We start from the raw sequence: 22,039 nt of genomic DNA on the forward strand, positions 1-22,039 counted from the left end.
ATGAAAAACTATACAAATGATTTAAAGTTGGTATATGCTATCAATCTGATCCTTAGTACAGATATAGAACTTTTACAATAATAAGACGTTCTTACATTTTAAATGTTTCTAAAATTAAAAAGTACACTGTGAAAACTAACAAAGTGGCTTTTCCTAAATTTTGTTTTCAGTTATACAAAAATAAGATTCTTAACTTAGTTCAATGGCATTCCCATTACACCCAATGTATCAAATCAATTGCTTTAGAATGTTCAGCCCAAACAACTTAAAAAGTTGAAGTACGAGACTCCCAATTACAATATAACCACACTGTAATTTTATCACATTAAAGCTTGACAAAATTAAACTAGGGCTTAATTTCCTAGACCATATCCTTTACTTTCTATTTACTCTGAGAATTTTTTTGGAAATTCCTATAAGAGTGGACTGAAGAATAACTCTGACATTCAAAAAGATAAATATTACTCTTTGAGAAAACATCACATAGGTTCAAAATGCCTGCAACATTTCGTCAAACCATAGGTTTTTTAAAACAAATTAATCCCCAAGAAATATAATATTTGAAACCCTCACAACACAACAGTTATTCCACTGTAGAATAGGAGCATTAGTAGCCTGTTACAGAATACAATCTTTGGAATGTAACGCTTGTAAGGTCGATATAGAATTCTTACATCTCATTCTTATGAAGTGAAAAAGCAACACTTTCTCCACGCAGGGAGGAGGATGCAGCTAAGCAGGCACACTGACCACAGATGCAGGGGCTGCGGAGGCCCAGAGGCTTCCAGACCTGGCCTGCATGCCCAGGCCACAGACGCCACCCGCTCCACTGGGAGGAGCAGAGGAGGTGCCTTGAATTCTCAGGGCTCCTGTGCGTAAGGGGGCACATGCCCATCTACCTCGAAGAAGACAGTACTTACTGCCGCCAGTAACCTTTATAATTTGCTTTTGTTTTTGGAAATAGGGAAGGAAGCTTGTTACCAAGAAAGTTCCAATAGTGGCTGGCTGGGAAAGATATTATGGATACGGGGGAGAAAAAGGGGAGAGGGGCTGAGCAAGAGCCAGAATCCCCGGGGTCGTTGGAAAACTTTCGGCCAGTGGCCCTGAGTGCTTGTGGGAACACCGCAAGCACCTGTCGACATGTTAATACAGCAAACACAAGGACGACTCTTGTAGCCCAATTTGGCAAAGCAGAGACTGGGGATCTGCAGGTTCAGAAGAGGGAAGGCAGGAGTCAGGCTGGACAGAGAGTGAAAAGCAGAAGCGCCAGTGGTGTTACTTACGTGCGCGGGGAAAGGCTGGAGTCTCGTCCTGCTCTCTTCGGGGTGGTTCACTTCTCCCATTGGGAGATAGGGTTTCTGACCTGATCCCGTCTCGTACATGGACATGGGCCTACTGCCCCGGGCAGATGGACGTCTCTTTAAAGAAGAGTGGTTGGAAGTGTCTGTGTACTCAGAATCAGTTTGCACCTGATATATATTGGTTGTGGCCTGTTTCCTGAGGTTCGAATTTTCACTCTGGAGTGTTTGAAGCTGAAAGACATGTTTGGCAGTGGGACTGTGTTTTTCTATAGCAAGCAGAAAAAGCAAACACCAAGTAAACGCATACAACTACCAGCTTTAACAATAAGAACAGTTAACAGCTCGCTGGGTTGAAAGTCAAAGGCAACTACAAACCAAAACTTTTTCTTCTAGAATAAGTGAAACGCAATCAACTCACTTTGTCACTTAAGCAAAATAAATAGCTAATTTCTGAATGTGAAAAAGTTGCAGTTTGGACTTTTTAAAAGCGAACTGTCTAACCACGTAAAAATTGGTCACGGTGGGCCTGGGAAACGTTTGCAGGCAAGCTGCACTCTGGATTATTCTAAGGCTGTTTCAAGCAAGAGCTTGAGATCATTAAGACATCACTTAGGTAACTTGCTTTTCAAATGAGCCCTGAGCAATTTGCAAATGCCAAAAATGTCAGCAGACACCATGGAAGCAGCACAAAGATAACTAGAGTTGCTTTGCAAAGCAAGAAAGACAGTGAAATTCAGCTTACGAAAAATCAGATGAGCTACTGCTTCCCAAAAAGCCAACAAGAAAAAATAAGATCAACAAGTTTTTATTACATAATACTCTTTAAAATTCCAAACAATTTAGCACTTTTTTAAAAAGAGAGGGAACCAGATCTTGGTTAAGTTTGCTATATTAACATATCATGAAGAAAACCGGAGACCTATTGAACTATCAACATCTTCATCTGAACGCTCCACGTAGCGTGCGCTGCCCTCTGGTGATCGTCATCTTTCAGCCAGGGCCGGAATACCTGGCCTCTCTCTCCTTTGGCTCTGCCGCCCCAAAATGCGACCGTGGTGGTGTCAGCTTTAAACATCTAATCTGCCTGGCACCACCCCGTTTTAGTTAGAGGCTGTCACTTGGAGACCCTGAACGCTCCTTCCATTCCTTACATGCAGGCTGCTTCATGGCGCTGGATGAATTAGAGTTAAGGGATCAGCAAGGAACCGAGTTACTCTTTAGCATCTGGCATTTTAAACACAATTAACTGAGTCCAGGCTGCACAACGTCCTTCCCCTCTGGTGCTCCTCCATCTTCCAGGACATTTTATAAGCTGGGTGTGGTGTGAGTTCAGCTGTCTACTCTTTGACAGAGATTGTAAAATGTGACCAAATTCCCCACCAGGGCCAAGGCTTAAGTCCACAAGCAACTGTGTTTGCACCAGGAGATCATTACTTTTTCAATAGCAAGCCCATTCAGTGTTAGGAGTTACTTTCAATTTCTATTTTAGAAAGCACCGATCTGTGAAAAATACACCAATAGTGGCTGCTCCTCTTCATTAATTAGCATCTTTTCCAAGCAACTGTTAAATGTGAAAGATCAGACACAAATCATGCTACTTCGTCAACTATATATATATTAAAAAACTTTACCTAACTTTGAAATAAAATCAATGCATCTTCGCTAAATAAACAAATTCCACATACTTTATATTAGTAGTGCCAAACTTTTGTGAAGTCTGATTTACTGTCTTTGCAACAGAAATACTCTCATTCTCAGTTTTCTCAAAGCGTGATCCCTAAGAAAGGATAGATTGCTTCTACACCAGAAAGGCTTTCAGGGCATAAGTTATATCTGCAACTCCCTTTCCAAAGAAAGAACAGCTGCAAAGTGACAAGCAGCTACTGAAAATTCCTACATTCTAGGAAACAGACAGGCATAAAGTGCCCGTCAAAACTACTTATTAGGGAACCCATGTTCTACAATGAAATGGTCAAGGTCCAACCAGTGAGGAGCATAACTGACACATGGTCCTCAGTGTAGGACTGAGGGGATCTGGTCACATGCTTGTGTGTCTATGTGAAAACCTCTTAGAGTATTTTAGACAAGGTCTTGAAATCTTAAACTTTATCTTCACACTTTTCACTCTAAAACATCCAGCCTGGGTTTTGCTTTAATGTGCTTTGATGACCAGTAGTTCCTGGTCTCAATTTTTTTAAATTTTAGTACTCTGTACTTAGCGAGATATCCTCAGATAAATCTGAATGGTGCTTATCTTAATAAGAACCAGACTACACTTTTTTTGTCTGGAAGGAGTATAACAGGACATGAAAAGTTATAGATAATAGGTTCATAAATCAAAAGCATTTCTAAGAATTGAGGAGATAATCTATGAACAATGGCAAATAATTCCACTCTGCATTTCTTAAAGAAGCTTGAGACATTTGCTTTCAGAGATTCGAGGTTATCTCTGGTGATTTCTACAAATACTAAAGGGAGAATAATAAGAATAAAAATGGTGATGCTTAGCAGACTGATTTGCAGTGGCAAAGTCAGCATGTTTCAGAAAAAGTCACCTCAAAAAAATGCATTAGTTCAATTAATGAGACAAACTGTAATTCATTAAACAAAAGATATTTCAGAAAAGACAGAAAAAGTGCAAGCCCTGTATGCTATGGCAAAAAGGCACTTTGTCTGTCTTGTTCATGGCTGCACACCAGCCGGCGACAGGGCCAGGGTGGCACAGGACAAGTGTTTGATTAAAATCTGATCGATCTTCAGGCATTCTTGTCCCCTTCTATTATAGGTACTGAGGCCATCTATCTCAAAACGTCTCCAAAAATGATCTAGAACTCAAAAGAATCCTGGACCAAGCCGCAGGCAAGGGTGCAACGCAGTGTTCTTCCCTGACAAGCAGAGGGGCACGGACCTCTTCTTAGATCTTCAGCCTTCCTTTAGGAAGCACCACTGAAAAGGGCCCAGCCACAAATGAGGTGCACCATGTCCTCTGTTCTTGATAATGATTCTGAAGCATCACTCTTCAAATGATAGTAGGAAGACACAGATATATACTTTGTTTTGTTTCTGTTTAAGGAAGTGTACAGAATCTCATTTTGTAGAGCACTGAATCATGGGAGCAGTACCTACAAAGTCTCGGGCAGAATTTAGAATCTTTCCACTTCTTTTTCTTAGCATTCTGATAAAGAGTTATATACGTAATCCCTTCTGAAGCATATTCCTTGCTATTATTAGCCATACTTTTTTTACAGATAGAGATTAATATATTTATATATTTCTAACTCTCTCAAAAGGCGGCAAACAAGGAAATGCCGAGCAAATGGGATTGTTTCTTACCAGCGTACAGTTCTCGCTGGTGCAAACACAAAAGTTTTCTTACATTTACTGAGTACCTATTCTGTGGCTCTGAGGACATCATAAATTAGTGGTAATTACTGGTGAAAAAAAAGCAGGGCTGTGGGACTGGGCTGCCAGGGCAGGGGTGGGTAATATCTTAGACTACAGTGAACAGGGACAGTACCCCTTGTGTGGCATGGGGTTTGGAATGCGGATAAACACATACACCTGTCCTGGGCTTTCGTCTGCCCTGTCTTCATGGCGTGCTTATTCTTTAGAACAAGCGATAAATAGGAAGAATCACATCCATGGAGTGGTGCCTAGCTTCCCAGGAAGCACAGGATAGTGCAAGGGTTTCTACAACTGACACAAACACTTAATAGGCTGTAATGTTTTCCTACCTGGGAAACTTACACTGGATTTATTTCTAATCAAAGCTACTTCATTTAAAATATCCAAAATACATATTGCTTCCAAAAAGACAGCTTGGCCCAAAGATTTTTAGATCTGTGTTTCTTCCCTCTGACCACAAGCATCATGCCTGGGATTCTTCCTTATACTATGGGGTTAAAGAGCAACCGTCCTGGCATTTATTGACATGTTACCTTTTTCTGCATAATTCTCAGCTCGTCACTCAAGTTGTTATTCACCTTCATTAGCTGTTGTATCTTGGCCTCAGAAGCCACTAGAGCGTTTTTGACCTCCATAAATTCCTGCACAGTGACTGGTCCATCCGATAAATCTGAATCTAGGCTCTAAAAATAAATTGGGGAAAATGTTCACAATCTGAGACAATGATAACATTCAAGACTAACTGCTAAAGAATTTCAAATTCTGACCATGCCAGCTGGATCGCAAAGTTAATCAAACCAAATCAAAGCTTCTAAGCGTAATGCAAAAATAAAACATAAAGGTAGGGCTATGAAAGTATTTGAAAATTTTTAAAGTCAATATTTTCTAATAGATCAGACAGTGGGGCTACAAATCCTTTCTGACAATGACTATGCACATCTGTCTTGTCTGCCTTTCTCTTGCTCATTCATTTTTTTTTTATTCATTATTTCATTAATTTACTCATTCCAACTTTTCTGATGCTTTTTTACTAAGCATCAGGCAGTGTTCTAGGGGCTTGGGATACATAAGAAAAGAAAATAGATAAAGATTCCTGCTTCCATGGTGTTTACATCCCAACAGAGTGAGAAAGGGAAAAAATAAAAAACTATATAGTACGGTGAAAGGTGATAAGTGAGATGGAAAATAAACAGAATGGATCAGAGTGAGGGGCTGGGGAGCTGAAGCTGGGGTGAAGGCGGGTGCATTTTAACCTGACACGTGGGTAGGTGGGACATGAGCAACAGCCTGCAGGAGGGGAGGTCATTAGTCAGATGGCTGTCTGGAGGAAGGGTGTTATAGCCGGTGGCAGGGCTCAGCTGGAGGGAATGGGTGTGCAAGGCGGAGAGGAGGGAGAGGCCGGCCAGTCTAGGGACCCCATCGTGTAGGGTCCTGTCATGACCCGGCTTTCACTCGAGTGAACCCAGCGCTTCTGTGGAGACCGGGCAGAGATGTTTCAGATGGAACAGGTGACTCCTGCTATCCCCTCCACATTCCCTGCATCTGCCAGTGGCACCACTGGTTCTCACAGCTGTGTAAGCTGGAAAACTCTGGACAGAACTCCAGTAAGTCTACCTTCCCACTTCAAATATCCAACTTATTGCCAAGCCCTGCCTTTTTTATCTTCCTCCTGTTCATCCATTCTCAAATGTTTGCTGGGCTCCTCTGTGGGCCAGGTCTGGGACACTCAGCAGTGGGTAGACCAGCCAGGCCCCTGCTGCCCTGTCCCCGGGCTCACACTTTGCTACAGTAACTGTTCTTCCATCCAGACCCTCCCAGCCAAGGCCCTGAGGTAAACGTGTGTAACCTCTTGTTTGGACCTCGTCAGCACCTCCTACTTGGGTTCCCTTCCTCCACTCCCTGGTCCACCGGAACAGTCCTCCCAAAACAGAGGACCCAACATGGCTGACATCGCCCTCCTGCCCTGCCTAAAAGCTTCCTGGGCTCTGCACTGTTGGCCAAGGTCCAGGCTCTTTGGTCTGGCGTCATGCCCCTGCATATGGTGTGACCCCTGCCCTCTGCTGCAGCTCTGACTCCCACTCGATTCAGGCTGGCTCCACACGTGACCAGATTCCCCCGCCCCCCAACGCCGCTGTCTCACTTCCTCTCTGTCTAGCCCACCCTCCCCAGCCTCTCCACACGCCCACATCCCAGGCATTCTTCAAGGCACACGTTAAAGCCTCCCCTGATACTCCTCCTCAGTGACAAGTTGTGTCTCTGTTGACCGCCCCACCCCTCTCTTGTGTCTGTGTTTATGACCCTGTACTGCAGTTCTCTCTCCTCCTGGGCGGGCGGTGATGGCCTCGTAGAGGAAAGGGACTCGGCCTCACTCAGCAGAGTATTATCCAGGGAAGTGTGGATAACTACCCAACGAAAGTAAACATTCGTTGAAAGAATAAAACCCACCAGTCCTTCTTCACGGTTTTATAAAGTCAAAACTGCAGAAGGGCTGTGAGTCAACAACTGACTCAGGGACAACAGACCCCCTATTTTAAAACTATTTACCTCATTGACCTTTGCTTGGCCCAAGCTAGTAGAAAACCTGACTCTACCTCCAGAGCACTTTTCACAAGCCTAGCCCTCAAGTGATTTACAAAGCAGGCAAATTTTCAGGGGGAAAGATCTGAAAAGAAAACACAGTCTCTTTCTGTGTGCGGTGTGCCACCTCACCTTCTGCCTGTGTGCCTTGCTCGCAGTGGCGTCCAGATCCGTGTCTTCATCTGATGCCACACTGTCATAGTCCGGCTGGTCATTGTCCTGACTCTCACCACTGTGCTGGTTACTGATTGTTTTCAGTATGAGCTCCACATTGTCTATCAATAGAAGCAAAAAACTTTACTTCAGGCTTGCAAAAAACTTTTTTCCTAAAAAACTAGCCATTTAAAAGACTGGAAGAAAATGACAGAAATAGCAAGGTTATATTCACACCAAAAAGGGATAACAGCAAGTTATCAACTGAACAGAGAGTCTACTAAAAACTGCAGAGACAGATTTAAGCATTCCTCTCAGCGACCTGCCAAATTAATTAGATGGTTTAGGAAAAAGCTGCTCAGATAAGGGGACAGGTTCCCAAACTTGTAATCATTCAAGGAAACAGGGTGTAGCTCGAAATCATGAAAATAAAGCTGTAACTAATGTAAGATTAACTGCAATTCAGTTATAATTGTACCTTGTTTACAAGGTAATGTCAAGTCAAAACAGAAAGGAAATTGTTAAAGTGGAGCCTAGAAACTAGGCGATCAAAGAGTAGGCACATCGGCCTTTCGTTAGCTGAATGCCAGTGAGAGAGAGAGAAAGAGGAGAATGATCCATTGGACACACATGGGCACACCAGGAAGGTATGGTCTATAGGGAAGCAGGGATGACTCCATTGGCTCCAAGACATTTTGAATGAAAGATTTCACAAATTATCCAAGTCTCTCCACTTTCTTTCAGGCAACTCAAGCAAACCTCTAATTTCCAATATCGTTTCTGGATATTTCGATGGATAATATCTTGGTGATAAATTATGTTTACTTAAAAGGAATTTTAATTTTTAAAATTAATATTTAAAATATACATGCCGGGGCTTCCCTGGTGGTGGTGGTTAAGAATCTGCCTGCCAATGCAGGGGACACGGGTTTGAGCCCTGCTCCAGGAAGATCCCACAAGCCTCAGAGCAACTAAGCCTGTGCACCACAACTACTGAGCCTGTGCTCTAGATCCCGCGAGCCACAACTACTGAAGCCCACGTGCCACAACTACTGAGCCCGTGCGCCTAGAGCCCGTGCTCCACAACAAGAGAAGCCACTGCAATAAGAAGCCCGCGCACCCCAACGAAGAGCAGCCCCTGCTCGCTGCAACCAGAGAAAGACTGTGCGCAGCAACGAAGACCCAACGCAGCCAAAAATAATTAAATAAAATAAATTAATTTTAAAAAATATATATATATACGTGCCATCAGATTATAGAAGTGATAAAGATTCAATACAGAAAAATTGAAACTGACAGAGTAATCATTCATAGCTATTGATACATGTGGTTCTATTTCCTTCCAGTCTTTTTCCTAAGCATATACACATACATACAGTCAATTTCATTATTTGTAGCAGTTACGGTCTATAAAGTTGCTGTGAAGAACGAACTAGCAAATACGAAACCACTGTTCTGACTGGAAACACAGGGTTAGGTTCCTGCAAACCTCTGATCACATTTTTGACAACTGATAAATATATAACCTCGTTTTACATGTGATTCTGTTTAAAGACATCTTTAATATATGTTGTTGATCCATTAACATTGAACTCATGGCCAACAGCACTATAACTCACGCCTGAACGAAGCTAGTCTAACACATGTATTTTCTCCACAAGGCACAACACGACCTTCTTGCATTTAGGAATCCTACACAGCTCTTCAGCACTCTACTTGGGGACCACTTCAAATAGTGAAATCACCAACAAAAAGGATAAAAGTGTGAAAACTGTGGCACTAAATAGATCTCAAAAAGGACACCTGTTTACAGTATAAGAGTTGCAATAAGGCAGAACATGGCCTTGTTCAATCTCAGCTGGGAACGTGCATTTTGGGTGACTCAAATTTCTCAGCATGTTGCATACAGCCACAAATTACCATCAACGTGCTGTCAGTATGATTTTGAGGCAACAAATTTTAATGAATAGGTGAATTGGCAAATACGAGATCCGTGAGTAATGGGGATTAGTGGTATATTTATATTTACATGTGATATATTCACTTGTACGTGTGTATATAAATGTTTTCCTTACAAAATTTGGATTATACTAAAGCTTTTAAAAAAATTAATTTATTACTTTATATTATGTCATTACATAGTCTCTGAAAACAAGTGTGCACTATTCAAATATGTAACAATTGCTCTATTATTGCTTATTTGTTTCTAATGTTTCCAGTGCTATATATAACATACATGTAACATCTCTATTTCCTCTCAATTAACACCTAGAAATGGAAACACCAAATCAAAGAATTTGTACATTTTGAGACTTTAAAGGACCCTTATCACTGCACCTTCACCAAAATTTAATAAAGTTTCTTAGAACTTGTTTATGTCTGGTTGAATAAGTAAAATCAAGAAGAACAAATCGCTGTCAGTTAACGATTACTATCTCTGGGGAATGTGATGCTGACTGAAAACTGAATCTTTACGGTATGCATTTTTCCTGTTTACATGTTTTTCAATTTAAAAATGTATTATTTCTACAATTAGAAAAAAACAAAAAAGATACAGCATCAGGGCTGGGGAGGAAGTATGTTCCCAAGCATGGAGACAGGACCCTGAGCTACTGGACAAGACTCAAAGGGCACCTCGGAAATAGGTGCTTGGTGCTCTCTTCACAATTATAAACCCCAATAACTCTTGCTGTAGACATTTAAAGTTTATAGCGACAAATTCTAATTATGGAGAACTCAGTCTTGTAGGTAAACAACAGCAGGTGAGCTGGAATTTCAGTCAAGAGGGTTTAGTTTCTTATGTCCTTTAACAAGATCTAAGTCAGACTTTTGAGTTAATTTCAGAATGCAATTTTTTAGGGAAGACAGGTGACCCAAGAGGTAAAAAATCATATATAAGATAAATTTGAATCACAGTTAATAACGCTGAAATATTTATAATTCACCAGGACTCAAAGAGAGAAACTTGTCGTCACAACATAGCACCAATAAAACTTACAGGGCTTTAACTAAGCTGTGGTGTCAATGACTGCTTTAATTATTTTTATAACTTTAACACTCGTGTGAAGTTTTAAGGCCAAAGAAGCAAACATTTAGAGGTCTGAAACAGTTACCTTTTGAACTAGAGAGAGGACTACCTTGCTGTCTCCTCTTGGCATCACTGAGAATGTCGATAACCAGAGTGGCAAACTCATGGGCGTTAAACCGAGCTAGTTTCTGTCTGCCCTGAGGGTGAGAAAATAATTGGAAATATTCCCAGATGTAAAAATACACACATATTCACATAAAACTAGTCAGACTACTGTTAGACTTCGGCAAAGGCCTTCCAGCATGCTCAAAGTATCATCAATCACAGCCATAACTGAATCAAATTTAACATTTTCCTTGTGAACAGTTTAAAACCATTTACATAATAGAACAATATAACATTTAAGTTCTCACAATGCGTATCTATTTTTGTGAACCAAAACAAAATGGCTCTCTTAATGCTTTCTTTCTAATATCTATTCAGTTTTGAAGTAGGCCTACTAATCAAAAATTAATTTGAAGGGACAAATTTTAAAATTTCAACATAAAGTTATAGTCTAGATGCTGGGACTCTATCATTATATATAACCAGTAATCAATAAAAATGAAAAGCGCTTCATAATTTACTCAGCTTCACTGCTCTTGGTGGATGGTTAGGCTTTTTTCAGTGCTCTGTTATTAAATACAGTGCTTCGATGAAAATGTGCATAAAGCTTTGTATTTTTAGTTTATTAGAACATATTCCCAGATGAGGAATTCCTATGTGGAAGGATGCAGTTAATTTTGAGGCCTCTGAAACCAGTTAACAGATTGCTTTTGTGAGGTCTGCAGCAATTTAAACTCTTATCTGTAGCATGAGAAAGCCCATCTTGCCACATCCTTACCAGTCTGGAGTATCCTTTAGTATGTATTGATACTTTATTAAGTTGATTGATAAAACTTTCATTAATGCCTTCAGGTTGCTTTCTTTGATTACTAATGAGATTAAACATTTCTTCACATTTGAAAGTCATTTATTATTTCTTTCTTTCTTTCTTTCTTTTTTTGCCCTTGTACTTGTGAAATCTTAGTTCCCCAACCAGGGATTGAACCCGTGCCATCAGCAGTGAAAGTGCGGAGTCCTAACCACTGGACCGTGAGGGAATTCCAGCCATTTGTATTTCTTTTGTGAATTGTTTTATATTCTTTCCCAGTCATCTATTAACTTCTATTGCTTTTCTTATCAACTTGTGAGGGTGTGTGTGTGTGTGTGTGTGTGTGTGTAAAGGATATTAACATTTTAATCAATCAAAAAATCTTACATACCTGTCCTGGGAAAATAAAATACCATGATATCAGCCATTCCCCAAATATCACTACTAGTGAGTTTTTGGACTTGGCCACTTGCCTGGTTCCGTGTCGATGAATACTCGGGATTGACTGGAAGGAAGGGGACGACGGTTGTCTCGGTCACCAGGGTGCTGTGATTTTGCGTGGCAAGCCAGACTAGCCAGAGGAAAGAGCCAGAGATAGAATCTCATCACCACGGGCACCACTGCTCCTCTAAGAGCCGCGGCTCTCGCATTACTAGGTAGACTAGGGGCAGCACACTCCGAAGCCAGCATACACAAGAGTCAATGTTGACACACGTGTTATCAGGACAGTAAAAATTGGGCAAAACGCTGAGGCTGGCAGCTTGTTGCTGCCTACTGATAACAGAAGCTTAGTAGATAAAGCCACATGTTAAGTCACCTGCATCAGTCTCTCGCCTGTCAACTTCATCGTACACATCCATGGCAAGTTCTTCAAACAAATGATTACTTAGCTGAAAGTAAAAAAATATCAGGAACACAAGGGACAAGGGTTAACACTAGGAAGATGAGTGGGGACTGCGACTTATTCACCCTTCTACCTCCAACGTCTTATCCAAAGCCAGTGCTTACTTAGTAAATGCCCACCATTATTAAACAAACAGTAACATTTCCAAAATAGTACAGATCCTCTAGAAATACCTGCCACCCACAGCAGCCTCCCTCCTGATATGCAGATAGGGCTGTGCCATAAGGGAAGCAAGAGGCATCTAAAGTGCCTATCTCAAAGGCAGGGTCCAGTTCTCCACTCTTCGTGTGACATCACCTTTTTAAAGTCTCTTCTGCTCTTTTGAGAATGTTTGCCAGTAACCGCTCTGCCCCCAGTATATGGGATCTGAAACCCTTGGTAGGATAAAGAAGCCAAAACACACCATTTCGAGAGGATAAAACGTGCCACTGAAGGAAAATACCACCCAGACCTCGGTTAAGTCTCTCTGCTGTCTTCCTCAGTAGAGGTCCCCCAAACCCCTACAAAACTACCTAAGCGTCCCCTACCAAGGACAGCCCGTCTAATCAGTACATTGTGCAGTGTCCCAACAAAACAATCCCCACAGACTGGGGTGCCCTCCTCGCAGCAACTGGGTCTTCCTCAACCCAGAGGAGGCTAAGCCCCTACCAGGCTGGCTCTAGCTCTTTCTGCACTTTTTGCCTCATGAAACCCTGCCGCTCGGTGGCTGTTACTTCTGAGTTGACTGCTTCCCCACTCTGTGAGGGGAGATGCTGAATTTGTTCCATCTTCTACTGTTCCCTACATCCCCACACAGTACCCGGCACCAAGATGGGACCCAGTAAATATCCATTCATACACTGACCAGAAGGTACTTCATGCAGAATTTAAAGCTGGCTGCACACACCTCATTGAACTCGTTAAAATGGGTACAATACATTGTTAGGTGACAAAAACAGGATATAAAATTCTATAATTACGCTTCAGTTAAAAAAAAAAAAGTAGGCATCGGAAACAAGAATTAGAAAAAATATACCAAAATATTGAGCGTGAACCCATTAAGAATATAGTAAATGAGGATGATTCCCCTTCTCTATTTTCCAAATTTTATCTAGTGTGGTTACATGACATTTATATTTAAAAATAAACTCTGAGAGCCTTTTGCTGGATAAGGTGATGAAGGATTGGGAAACTGAACTTGTACCATAAACACCCAATCTGTTTCCTCTAAGGGGCTACAAGCTAATGTTATTATTACTAACAATAACTACAGCAGCAACACTGTTGCGGGCTTACATCCCAGGAGCCTTGCTAATACCATCATCATTGTAAATACAACACCTCTCTGAAGACAGGAACTACTATTATACCACTTTACAGAGAAGGATACCAAGGCACAGAAGTTAGCTTACCTAAAGTCACAAAGCCAAGAAGTGATGGACCTGGGATGCAAGTTTCTCTTAAAATGTTAATATTTACTAATTCAAGGAATACATTAGTGGTCTTATATTTCTCCCAGCTTTTCACTAGGGAGGGAGGAAGGAAAGAGGGAGGGAGGGAGGGAGGGAGACAGGGAGATATTGTGGGATAAACACTGAATTGGCACTGATAGGAGGCGGAGACCACAGCGTGGGGGCAGCTCACACTCACTGGGCAGCTCTGACTCGCTGCCTCTGCTGGATCACCATCTCCCTTTCTAGGAGAGGACACCGAGGTACACAGAGGTGAAGGAGCTCGTCAGAGCCGAGATACACACCTGACCAGTCTGACCCAGAGCCCAAGTTCTTGAGAACTATGCTCAACTTTGTCCCAGATGTTTATCTAGTGCCTGCCACACGCTAGAGAGATTACAGACATAACCCCAGCTTTCAGCCTAGCAAATGTAGAATAGGATAGTCAAGGGGAGCTTGGATTTTATCCATGTTTGAATTATTTAAAATAAAAATTGGCTTACATACTGTTAAGTAATTAAAAGGAAATCACAGAATATTCACTGCTGACTCCAAAGCTTATCATCCTAATCATCTTACTACACGACCTCCTTAATTTAAGAAAGGCAATAAAAACACATACACACAAAACTGCAGATAGAGAACACAGAGACACCAAATTGCATAAAATACATTTATTTCATATTACAGTTAAATGCTAGCAATGAGAAATTCATTTAATATAATATTTAGTACTTAATATTATATGAAATTCTAGTAAAGAGTCTTCTATGAAAAGGGGAATGAAGAGTAAGACATAAATTAGGGGAGTTGCAAGTTCAGAGTTAGGCTTTGGGAAAACTCCTACCTACACTGTGAAGGGGGTCAGATTTCAGCTACTTGAATGATGAAAGGGAGGGTAGCTGGGAAAGCACAGCAGGCAAAAGAGGATTCCTGAAAGAGGACTTGAAGGTGGCCTCCGAGGGTGCTAACCCTTAAAGAAATATTTAAACGCACGCACCCACCCACACCCACACCCACACCCATACCGTGGGAACCAGCTGGGAAGCAGGGCAAGAACTGAAGGGTGAGAGTGGGATGACGCCCATAAAGGCTACGAAAAGAAGTTAAGAATCTTGGTTCTGATCTTGAGAGCAATGAGAACAGCTGAGGCGGGTAATCTGGTGGTTAGAACGGCTGGGGAAGCACCGGGCGAGGCTTCATTTGTGGGGACTAAACAAGGAGAAACTGTTCCCAGAGGAGTAGATTTCTCGGGGTCCTGACTAAGGCTGAAATGGGCAGGCTGAAGAGAAACACAGAGACTAAAGTGAGCTTGTGACCTGCAGAACTGGGCAAACTCTGAGCACATAGCTGAGGCAGAACCAGCAGTTAAAAGCCTACATTTACAAAACTCTGATGAATGGCGTGGGACACGCACGACAGTTAGCGGTGGCTGGATCCCAAATAGCAGCTAGTCAATCTACAGTACTCACCATTCCAGCTTCAGCTCTTATCATTCTCTAGCATCCTATGAGGCTACAGGAAGTAATCCCAAGAAGTGTGTCCCACGTATTCATGTACATTGAGAGAAACTAGGGAACTCTTATGGGGAGAAACAACTTCCTAATGTCAAAGGCACAGTCTTCGCTTTTAAAATGACAGAGAAAAATGCCATTATTTGAAGCCAAGCCAATAAACTGGATATACTAAACTTACTAGTACTTTCATTCTTCTTTGCTACATACTCGATGGTCTGCTTCTGATTTAACATCTGAGAGCATGAAACAAAGTCATTTGATGTACTAGGTAATGGGCTAAGAACAGGTATTAGCAGGACACATGGTTTTCCATACAGGAGTTCACTAGGAAAGAGAGATACTCACAGACTGAAGTTTCTTCTTAGCAGCTTTTGCCAATTCAGACAAATCCAGGCTGCTAAGAAAGTGTACAAAACTAATAAGCAAATAAATAAAACCATTTTCATGAGCTCTGTAGAAGATTAAGATAGCCAAGGGATTAAGATATTAATTACAGTTCATGGACAAGGTCAGAGGCCAAAATTCTACAGCCCAATCGTCAGTGAGGAAACTGAACAGAACTTAGTGAAAGTATCTCCTAGAAATACCATAATCATGCAAAGTGGTAAACCGAAAAATAATCACCTACTAACCAAAAGGCAAAATTATTGCCAGGTTAGTCCCCAGGCCCTTTATGTGAGAAGTCGTAATTTTTAAAGTGTTAAAAAAAGCATGCAGAGGAAAATACAAAAAGGGCAGAATGTTAAAAAACAGAATGGTAAGATTACATATGGAATAGCAATTAATCATTTCATAAACTCTTGACAGTACTTATGCAAAGTTTATTGGCTAAATCAGGGTTTAAAGTTCATTTCTGCAGCCATGAACTCATCTGACCTTACAGACCAGGGGCAACAGATTATAACCCACTTTTTGTTCGGCCTATGAGCTAAGCATAGTTTTTACATTTTTAAGTGGTTGGAAAAAAAACCCCAACAAATGATACTTCATAATATGTGAAAATTATATGAAATTCAAATTTTAGTATCCAGAAATAAAATTTTATTGGAACAGACATGCCCTTCATTTACATAGTGTCCATGGATGCTTTCATTTACAACTGGTAGAGTTGAGTAGTTGTGGCAGAGGCTGTATGGCCCAAAAAGCCTAAAATATTTACTATCTAGCCCTTAAGAACAACAAAATTTGCTGATCCCTGTCATAGACAAAGGCTACGCTCTTATAACATAGAAATATTCTGTGATACATCCAGAGACACAATATACTGTCACAACTAGCTAAAACTGTGACAGTATCTCTAACTCCAATTGGATTAGCAAATTTCTTACTTGTGCTTTTTCAAACTTAAGTTTTATATGGTGGTTTACTTACAGCCATCTTATTTCCAAATTGCATAGCCATAAAAGAGAAAAATGTATGGGCTTTGTTAAACACAAAATATAATACACTTAAACACTATACAACCAAGGAAATACTAGTGACAGATAATATTGATTGGTATTTCAATGGCCTTACCTGTCTGCCATTTGAGGTATTATAAAGTGCTGTCCATTTTTGTGATCTGAAACAGAAACCAAGTCAAAGTTTTGTTCATATAAATATTGATAAGATCTGTAAAGGAATACCATCATTATTTTCTCAATTTATGTTTTGCAATTAGTATCTTCCCATAATTATGATCTATGTGGGAGAAACAAGTTGCCAGATTGACTACAACTTCTCAAAATCTGGCCAGTAGCAAGGATCATTTCCTTATTTTCTTCTGGTACAAAGGTCCCAACGTCATTAAGTGGAAAGCCTATGCTCAACCTAATCCTTACGCTGTTTGTCTCCAGTATAACTAATGATCTTCAGCCATGGAAAGGACATTTAGGGAGCTGAAGTAGCTTGGAGCAGGCTTCCATCTGCTCTCCCATGTGGGATGGTGGGGCTTCCTTGAGCTTTAGTGGCTTACCTTCAAATTAATCAATTAGCATAAAACAGTCAGGGCTGGCCCAGGTGGTCTGGGCAGGTCCAGGCACGGGCTCTGTCTCCTATAATGCTGACTGAGTCCTAATCAAGCTTGTGGAGGACACTGATCATGTGTCAATGAGTAAAGCCACTATGGGCATTCACATACAGGTTTTTGTGTAAACATAAGTCTTTACTTCTCTTGCGTAAATACCTAGGACTTCTGGGTTATAGGTAAATGCATGTTTAACTTGGTAAGAAACTGCTAGACTTTTTTCCAGGGTAGCTCTATCACTTTTCTAACTGCAACGTATGAGAGTTACCATTGTTCCACACCTTCCCCAGCACTTGTGTTGTTTTGAGTTTTGTTTTATTTTGGTCATTCTAATAGGTACTTAGTGGTATCACACTGGGTTTTTTTTTTTTTTTTTTTTTTTTGCGGTATGTGGGCCTCTCACTGTTGTGGCCTCTCCCATTGCGGAACACAGGCTCCGGATGCACAGGCTCAGCGGCCATGGCTCACGGGCCCAGCCGCTCCGCAGCATGTGGGATCTTCCCGGACCGGGGCACGAACCCGTGTCCCCTGCATCGGCAGGCGGACTCTCAACCACTACGCCACCAGGAAAGCCCTTAACTATAGTTTTTGCAGAGCAAAAGCTTAAAATTTTGACAAAGGCCAGCTTATCAATATTTTCTTCTACAGATTGTGCTTTTGGTGTTACATTTAAGTACTTTATATAATCCAAGACCACTAAGATTTTCTCCTATGTTTTCTTCTAGAAGTTTTAAAGTTTTAGGTTTTACATTTACATCTATGATCCATTTTCAGTTAGTTTTTTAAAAAATATTTTGTTTGTTTGTTTATTTGTTGGCTGCATCGAGTCTTAGTTGCGGCACGCAGGATCTTTGTTAAGGCATGCGGGATCTTTTGTTGCAGCACGTGGGCTTCTCTCTAGTTGTGGCGTGCGGGTTTTCTCTTCTCTAGTTGTGGCGCACAGGCTCCAGGGCACATGGGCTCTGTAGTTGTGGCGTGCGGGTTCCAGAGCGTGTGGGCTCTGTAGTTTGTGGCACACGAGCTCTCTAGTTGAGGCGTGCGAGCTCAGTAGTTGTGGCATGCGGGCTTAGCTGCCCTGGCATGTAGGAACCTAGTTCCCTGACCAGGGATCGAACCCATGTCCCCTGCATTGGAAGGCGGATTCTTTACCACTGGACTATCAGGAAAGTCCCCTCAGTTTTTATACAAGGTGTGAGGTTTAGGTTGAAGCTCATTTTTCTGCACATGGATATTCAGTTGTTCCAACACCATATATTGTACTGTCCTTTCTTCATTGAACTGCCTTTGCAACTTTTGTCAAAAGTCAATTGAATGGGGCTTCCCTGGTGGCGCAGTGGTTGAGAGTCCGCCTGCCGATGCAGGGGACACGGGTTCGTGCCCCGGTTCGGGAAGATCCCACATGCCACGGAGTGGCTGGGCCCATGAGCCATGGCCGCTAAGGCTGTGCGTCCGGAGCCTGTGCTCCGCAACGGGAGAGGCCACAGCAGTGAGAGGCCCGTGTACCGCAAAAAAAAAAGAAAAAAAAAAAAAAGTCAATTGAATGTATTTGTGTGCGTCTATTTCTGGATTCTCTATACAGTTTCATTGATCTGTATGTCCACCTCTTCACCATAACCACTGTCTTGAGTACAGCAGAGCTTTACAGCAAGTCTTAAAATTGGGTGGTGTGATTCCTCCTATGTTACTACTGTTCTTTTGCAAAACTGTCTTGGCTATTCTAGTTCCTTTGTTTTTCCATGTAAAATTTAGAACCAGGATGTCCATGTCAATAAGCAAATCCTTTAATTGCATTAAATTTACAAATTAACTTGTGGAGAATTGTCATGTTAACTATATTGAGTATTTCAATCCATAAACAGAGTAGAAACCCTTTTTCAGGCTTTCCTTGATTTCCTTCATCAGCATTTTGTAATTTTTGGCATATAGATTCCACATATATTTTGTTAGATTTATACCTAAGTATTTACTTTGGAGCTATTATAAATGTTATTATTTTTCTAGTTTCAGGTTCTAATTGTCCACTGTTAGTCTACAGAAATATGATTGATTTTGGGTTGTTCATCTTGCATTCTGCAACCTTGCTAAACTCATTCATTGGTTCTAGAAACTTTATTATAGATTCCTTGGGATTTTCTACATGGAAATCATTTCATTATGAATACAGGCAGTTGTATTTCTTCCTTTTTAATCAGTGTGCCTTTTATTTGGATTTCTTGCCTTATGGCACTGATTAGGATTTCCAGTGCAATGTTGAATAGAAGTGGTGACAGTGGACATCCTAGCCTTGTTTCTGATTTTCAGGCAAAAGCATTCAATCTCTCATCATTAAGGATGATATTAACTGTGGCTTTTCAATAGATACTCTTTATCGGATTAAGGAAGTCCCTTCTATTCCTAGTTTGCTAAGGTTTTTCTTTTTTCTTTAATCACAAAGGGATGCTGAATTTTATTAAATGCTTTTTCTGCATCAACAGGTAAGATTGTACAGCTTTCTTTTTTAAGTCTGTTAATGTGATGAATCACATTAACTGACATCAAATATTTTCAAATATCAGTCATGTATCTGGAAACCCCACTTGGTATATTACATTTTCCTTTTTACATATTGTTGGATTCAATCTGCTTATAATTTGTTGAGAATTTTGGTGTCCCTGTTAGTGAGGGATATTTTTTGGTGCCATCTTTGCTGGGTTTGGTATTGGGGTAATGCTGGCCTCATAAAATGACTTGAGAAGCATTTCCCCCTACCTTTTTTTTTTTTACTGTTTTTTTTTTTTTTAACATCTTTACTGGAGTATAATTGCTTTACAATGGTGCGCTAGTTTCTGCTTTATAACAAAGTGAATCAGTTATACATATACATATATCCCCGTATCTCCTCCCTCTTGCGTCTCCTCCCACCCTCCCTATCTCACCCCTCTAGGTGGTCACAAAGCACCGAGCTGATCTCCCTGTGCTATGTGGCTGCTTCCCACTAGCTATCTATTTTACGTTTGGTAGTGTATATATGTCCATGCCACTCTCTCACTTCGTCCCAGCTTACCCTTCCCCCTCCCCATGTCCTCAAGTCCCCCCTACCTTTCTATTTTCTAAAAAATATCACATAAAACGGATGTTATTTCTTCTTCGAATGTTTGGTAGGATAGTCTCATTTTATGTGCAAAAATTGAAATGTGAATTCCGAATACTTAAAAATATCTGTAAAGAATTATAACTGCAAAGCTAGCAAGCCATGTGAGTCATAAGCCACACTGATTGTATTGCTCTATGGCAATACCACTTCAGCTGGTTCACAGTATTTACTAGTGCCATCATCTGGGCTAGGGTTTTCTTTAATGGAATGTTTTTAAGTACAAATTCAAGTTCTTTAAAATGTAGAATTATATATTTACATTATCTCTTTCTTCTTGGATAGGTGTTGGTAGTTTGTGGCTTTCAAAGAATTGGTTCGTTTTATCTAAGTTGTCCAATTTATATGTACAGTTATTTATATTTTGCATTACCCTTTAATGTCTGTGGGTTTTTTAGTGACATCTTCCTATGTGTATTCTTTCCTTTTTTCTTTGTCAGTATGTCTAGACATTTACCAATTTCATTAATCTCTACAAAGAATCAGCTTTTGGTTTAACTGATTTGTCTCTACTGTTCTCCTTTCTCAATTTCATTGATTTCTACTTTTTATTATTTCTTAACTTCTGCTTGCTTTGGGTTTATTTTGCTCATCTTCTTCTAGTTTCTTGAGGGTTGGGAAGCTTAAATTAGGATTTGAGACCTTTCTTCTTTTCTAACATAATAATTTAATGCTATAAAATTTCCTGTAAGCCTTGCTTTAGCTCCATCCCACAAATTTTGATTTGCTGTCTTTTCATTTTTGTTCATCTGAAAATATTTTCTAATTTCCCTTAAGACTTCCTCTTAGACCCATGGATTATTTAGAAGTATGCTGTTTAATTTCCAAGCATTTGGGTATTTTCCACTTATATTTTGATTATTTATTTCTAGCTTAATTCCATTATGGTCAGAGAATATACTTTCTAGGATTTTAATTATTTTAGACTTGCTAAGGTTTGTTTTATGACCCAGAATATGGTCTATCTTGGAATGTTTGACTGTGTACTCGAAAGGAACATATGTTCTGATGTTGTTAGGGAGAGGATGCTATAAATGTCAACCAGATGCAGTTGGTTGATGGTTTCAGTTCAATATCCTTGCTGATTTTCTACCTCTAGTTCTATCTATTAACTAAACGAAGACTGTTGAGTCTCCAACAATAATTGTGGATTTGACCTTTTCTCCTTTCAGTTCTATCAAAGTTTGCTTCCTATATTTTGCAGCTCTATTGCTGGGTGTGTACCCATTTAGAATTGTTATTTTTTTTAGTGAGTTGACCCTTTTATCACGTTGTGTCCCTCTCTATCCCTGCTAATTTCCTTTGCTCTGAAGTCTACTTTGCTTGATATTAATATAGCCACTCTAGCTTGCTTTTTTTTTTTTTTTGCGTTACGCGGGCCTCTCACTGTCGTGGCCTCTCCCGTTGCGGAGCACAGGCTCCGGACGCGCAGGCTCAGCGGCCATGGCTCACAGGCCCAGCCGCTCTCCGGCATGTGGGATCTTCCCGGACCGGGGCAAGAACTCGTGTCCCCTGCATCGGCAGGCGGACTCTCAACCGCTGCGCCACCAGGGAAGCCCCACTCTAGCTTTCTTTTACTTAGTGTTGGCATGGTATATCTTTTTACCCCTTTTTGCTTTTTAACTTACCTATACCATTATATTTAAAGGGGGTTTCTTGGACACAGCATACAGTTA

General features: G+C 40.8%; 1 protein-coding gene across 19 annotated transcripts in view; it reads right to left on the reverse strand.

The window, feature by feature from the left end:
- Nucleotides 1–22,039, reverse strand: part of GIT2 (GIT ArfGAP 2) — a 62,796-nt gene that overhangs the window by 26,193 nt on the left and 14,564 nt on the right. For 6 of the 19 annotated variants that reach the window (XM_029229798.1, XM_029229789.1, XM_029229774.1 and 3 more), the window contains exons 8-15: nucleotides 16,744–16,789; nucleotides 15,574–15,643; nucleotides 12,195–12,267; nucleotides 11,851–11,948; nucleotides 10,550–10,661; nucleotides 7,416–7,558; nucleotides 5,240–5,389; nucleotides 1,284–1,532 (exon numbers count right to left, since the gene is read on the reverse strand). In XM_029229798.1, coding sequence (XP_029085631.1) covers nucleotides 1,284–1,532; nucleotides 5,240–5,389; nucleotides 7,416–7,558; nucleotides 10,550–10,661; nucleotides 11,851–11,948; nucleotides 12,195–12,267; nucleotides 15,574–15,643; nucleotides 16,744–16,789 — 941 coding nt within the window. Of the gene's footprint in view, nucleotides 1–1,283; nucleotides 1,533–2,093; nucleotides 2,863–5,239; nucleotides 5,390–7,415; nucleotides 7,559–10,549; nucleotides 10,662–11,850; nucleotides 11,949–12,194; nucleotides 12,268–15,573; nucleotides 15,644–16,743; nucleotides 16,790–22,039 lie in introns of those variants that run through there. The other 13 variants (XM_029229807.1, XM_029229780.1, XM_029229746.1 and 10 more) reach the window with 7 other exon arrangements.

This window comes from Monodon monoceros, unplaced genomic scaffold, assembly GCF_005190385.1.
Source record: "Monodon monoceros isolate NGI ecotype Baffin Bay Population unplaced genomic scaffold, NGI_Narwhal_1 Super_Scaffold_1, whole genome shotgun sequence".
Lineage (NCBI taxonomy): Eukaryota > Metazoa > Chordata > Mammalia > Artiodactyla > Monodontidae > Monodon > Monodon monoceros.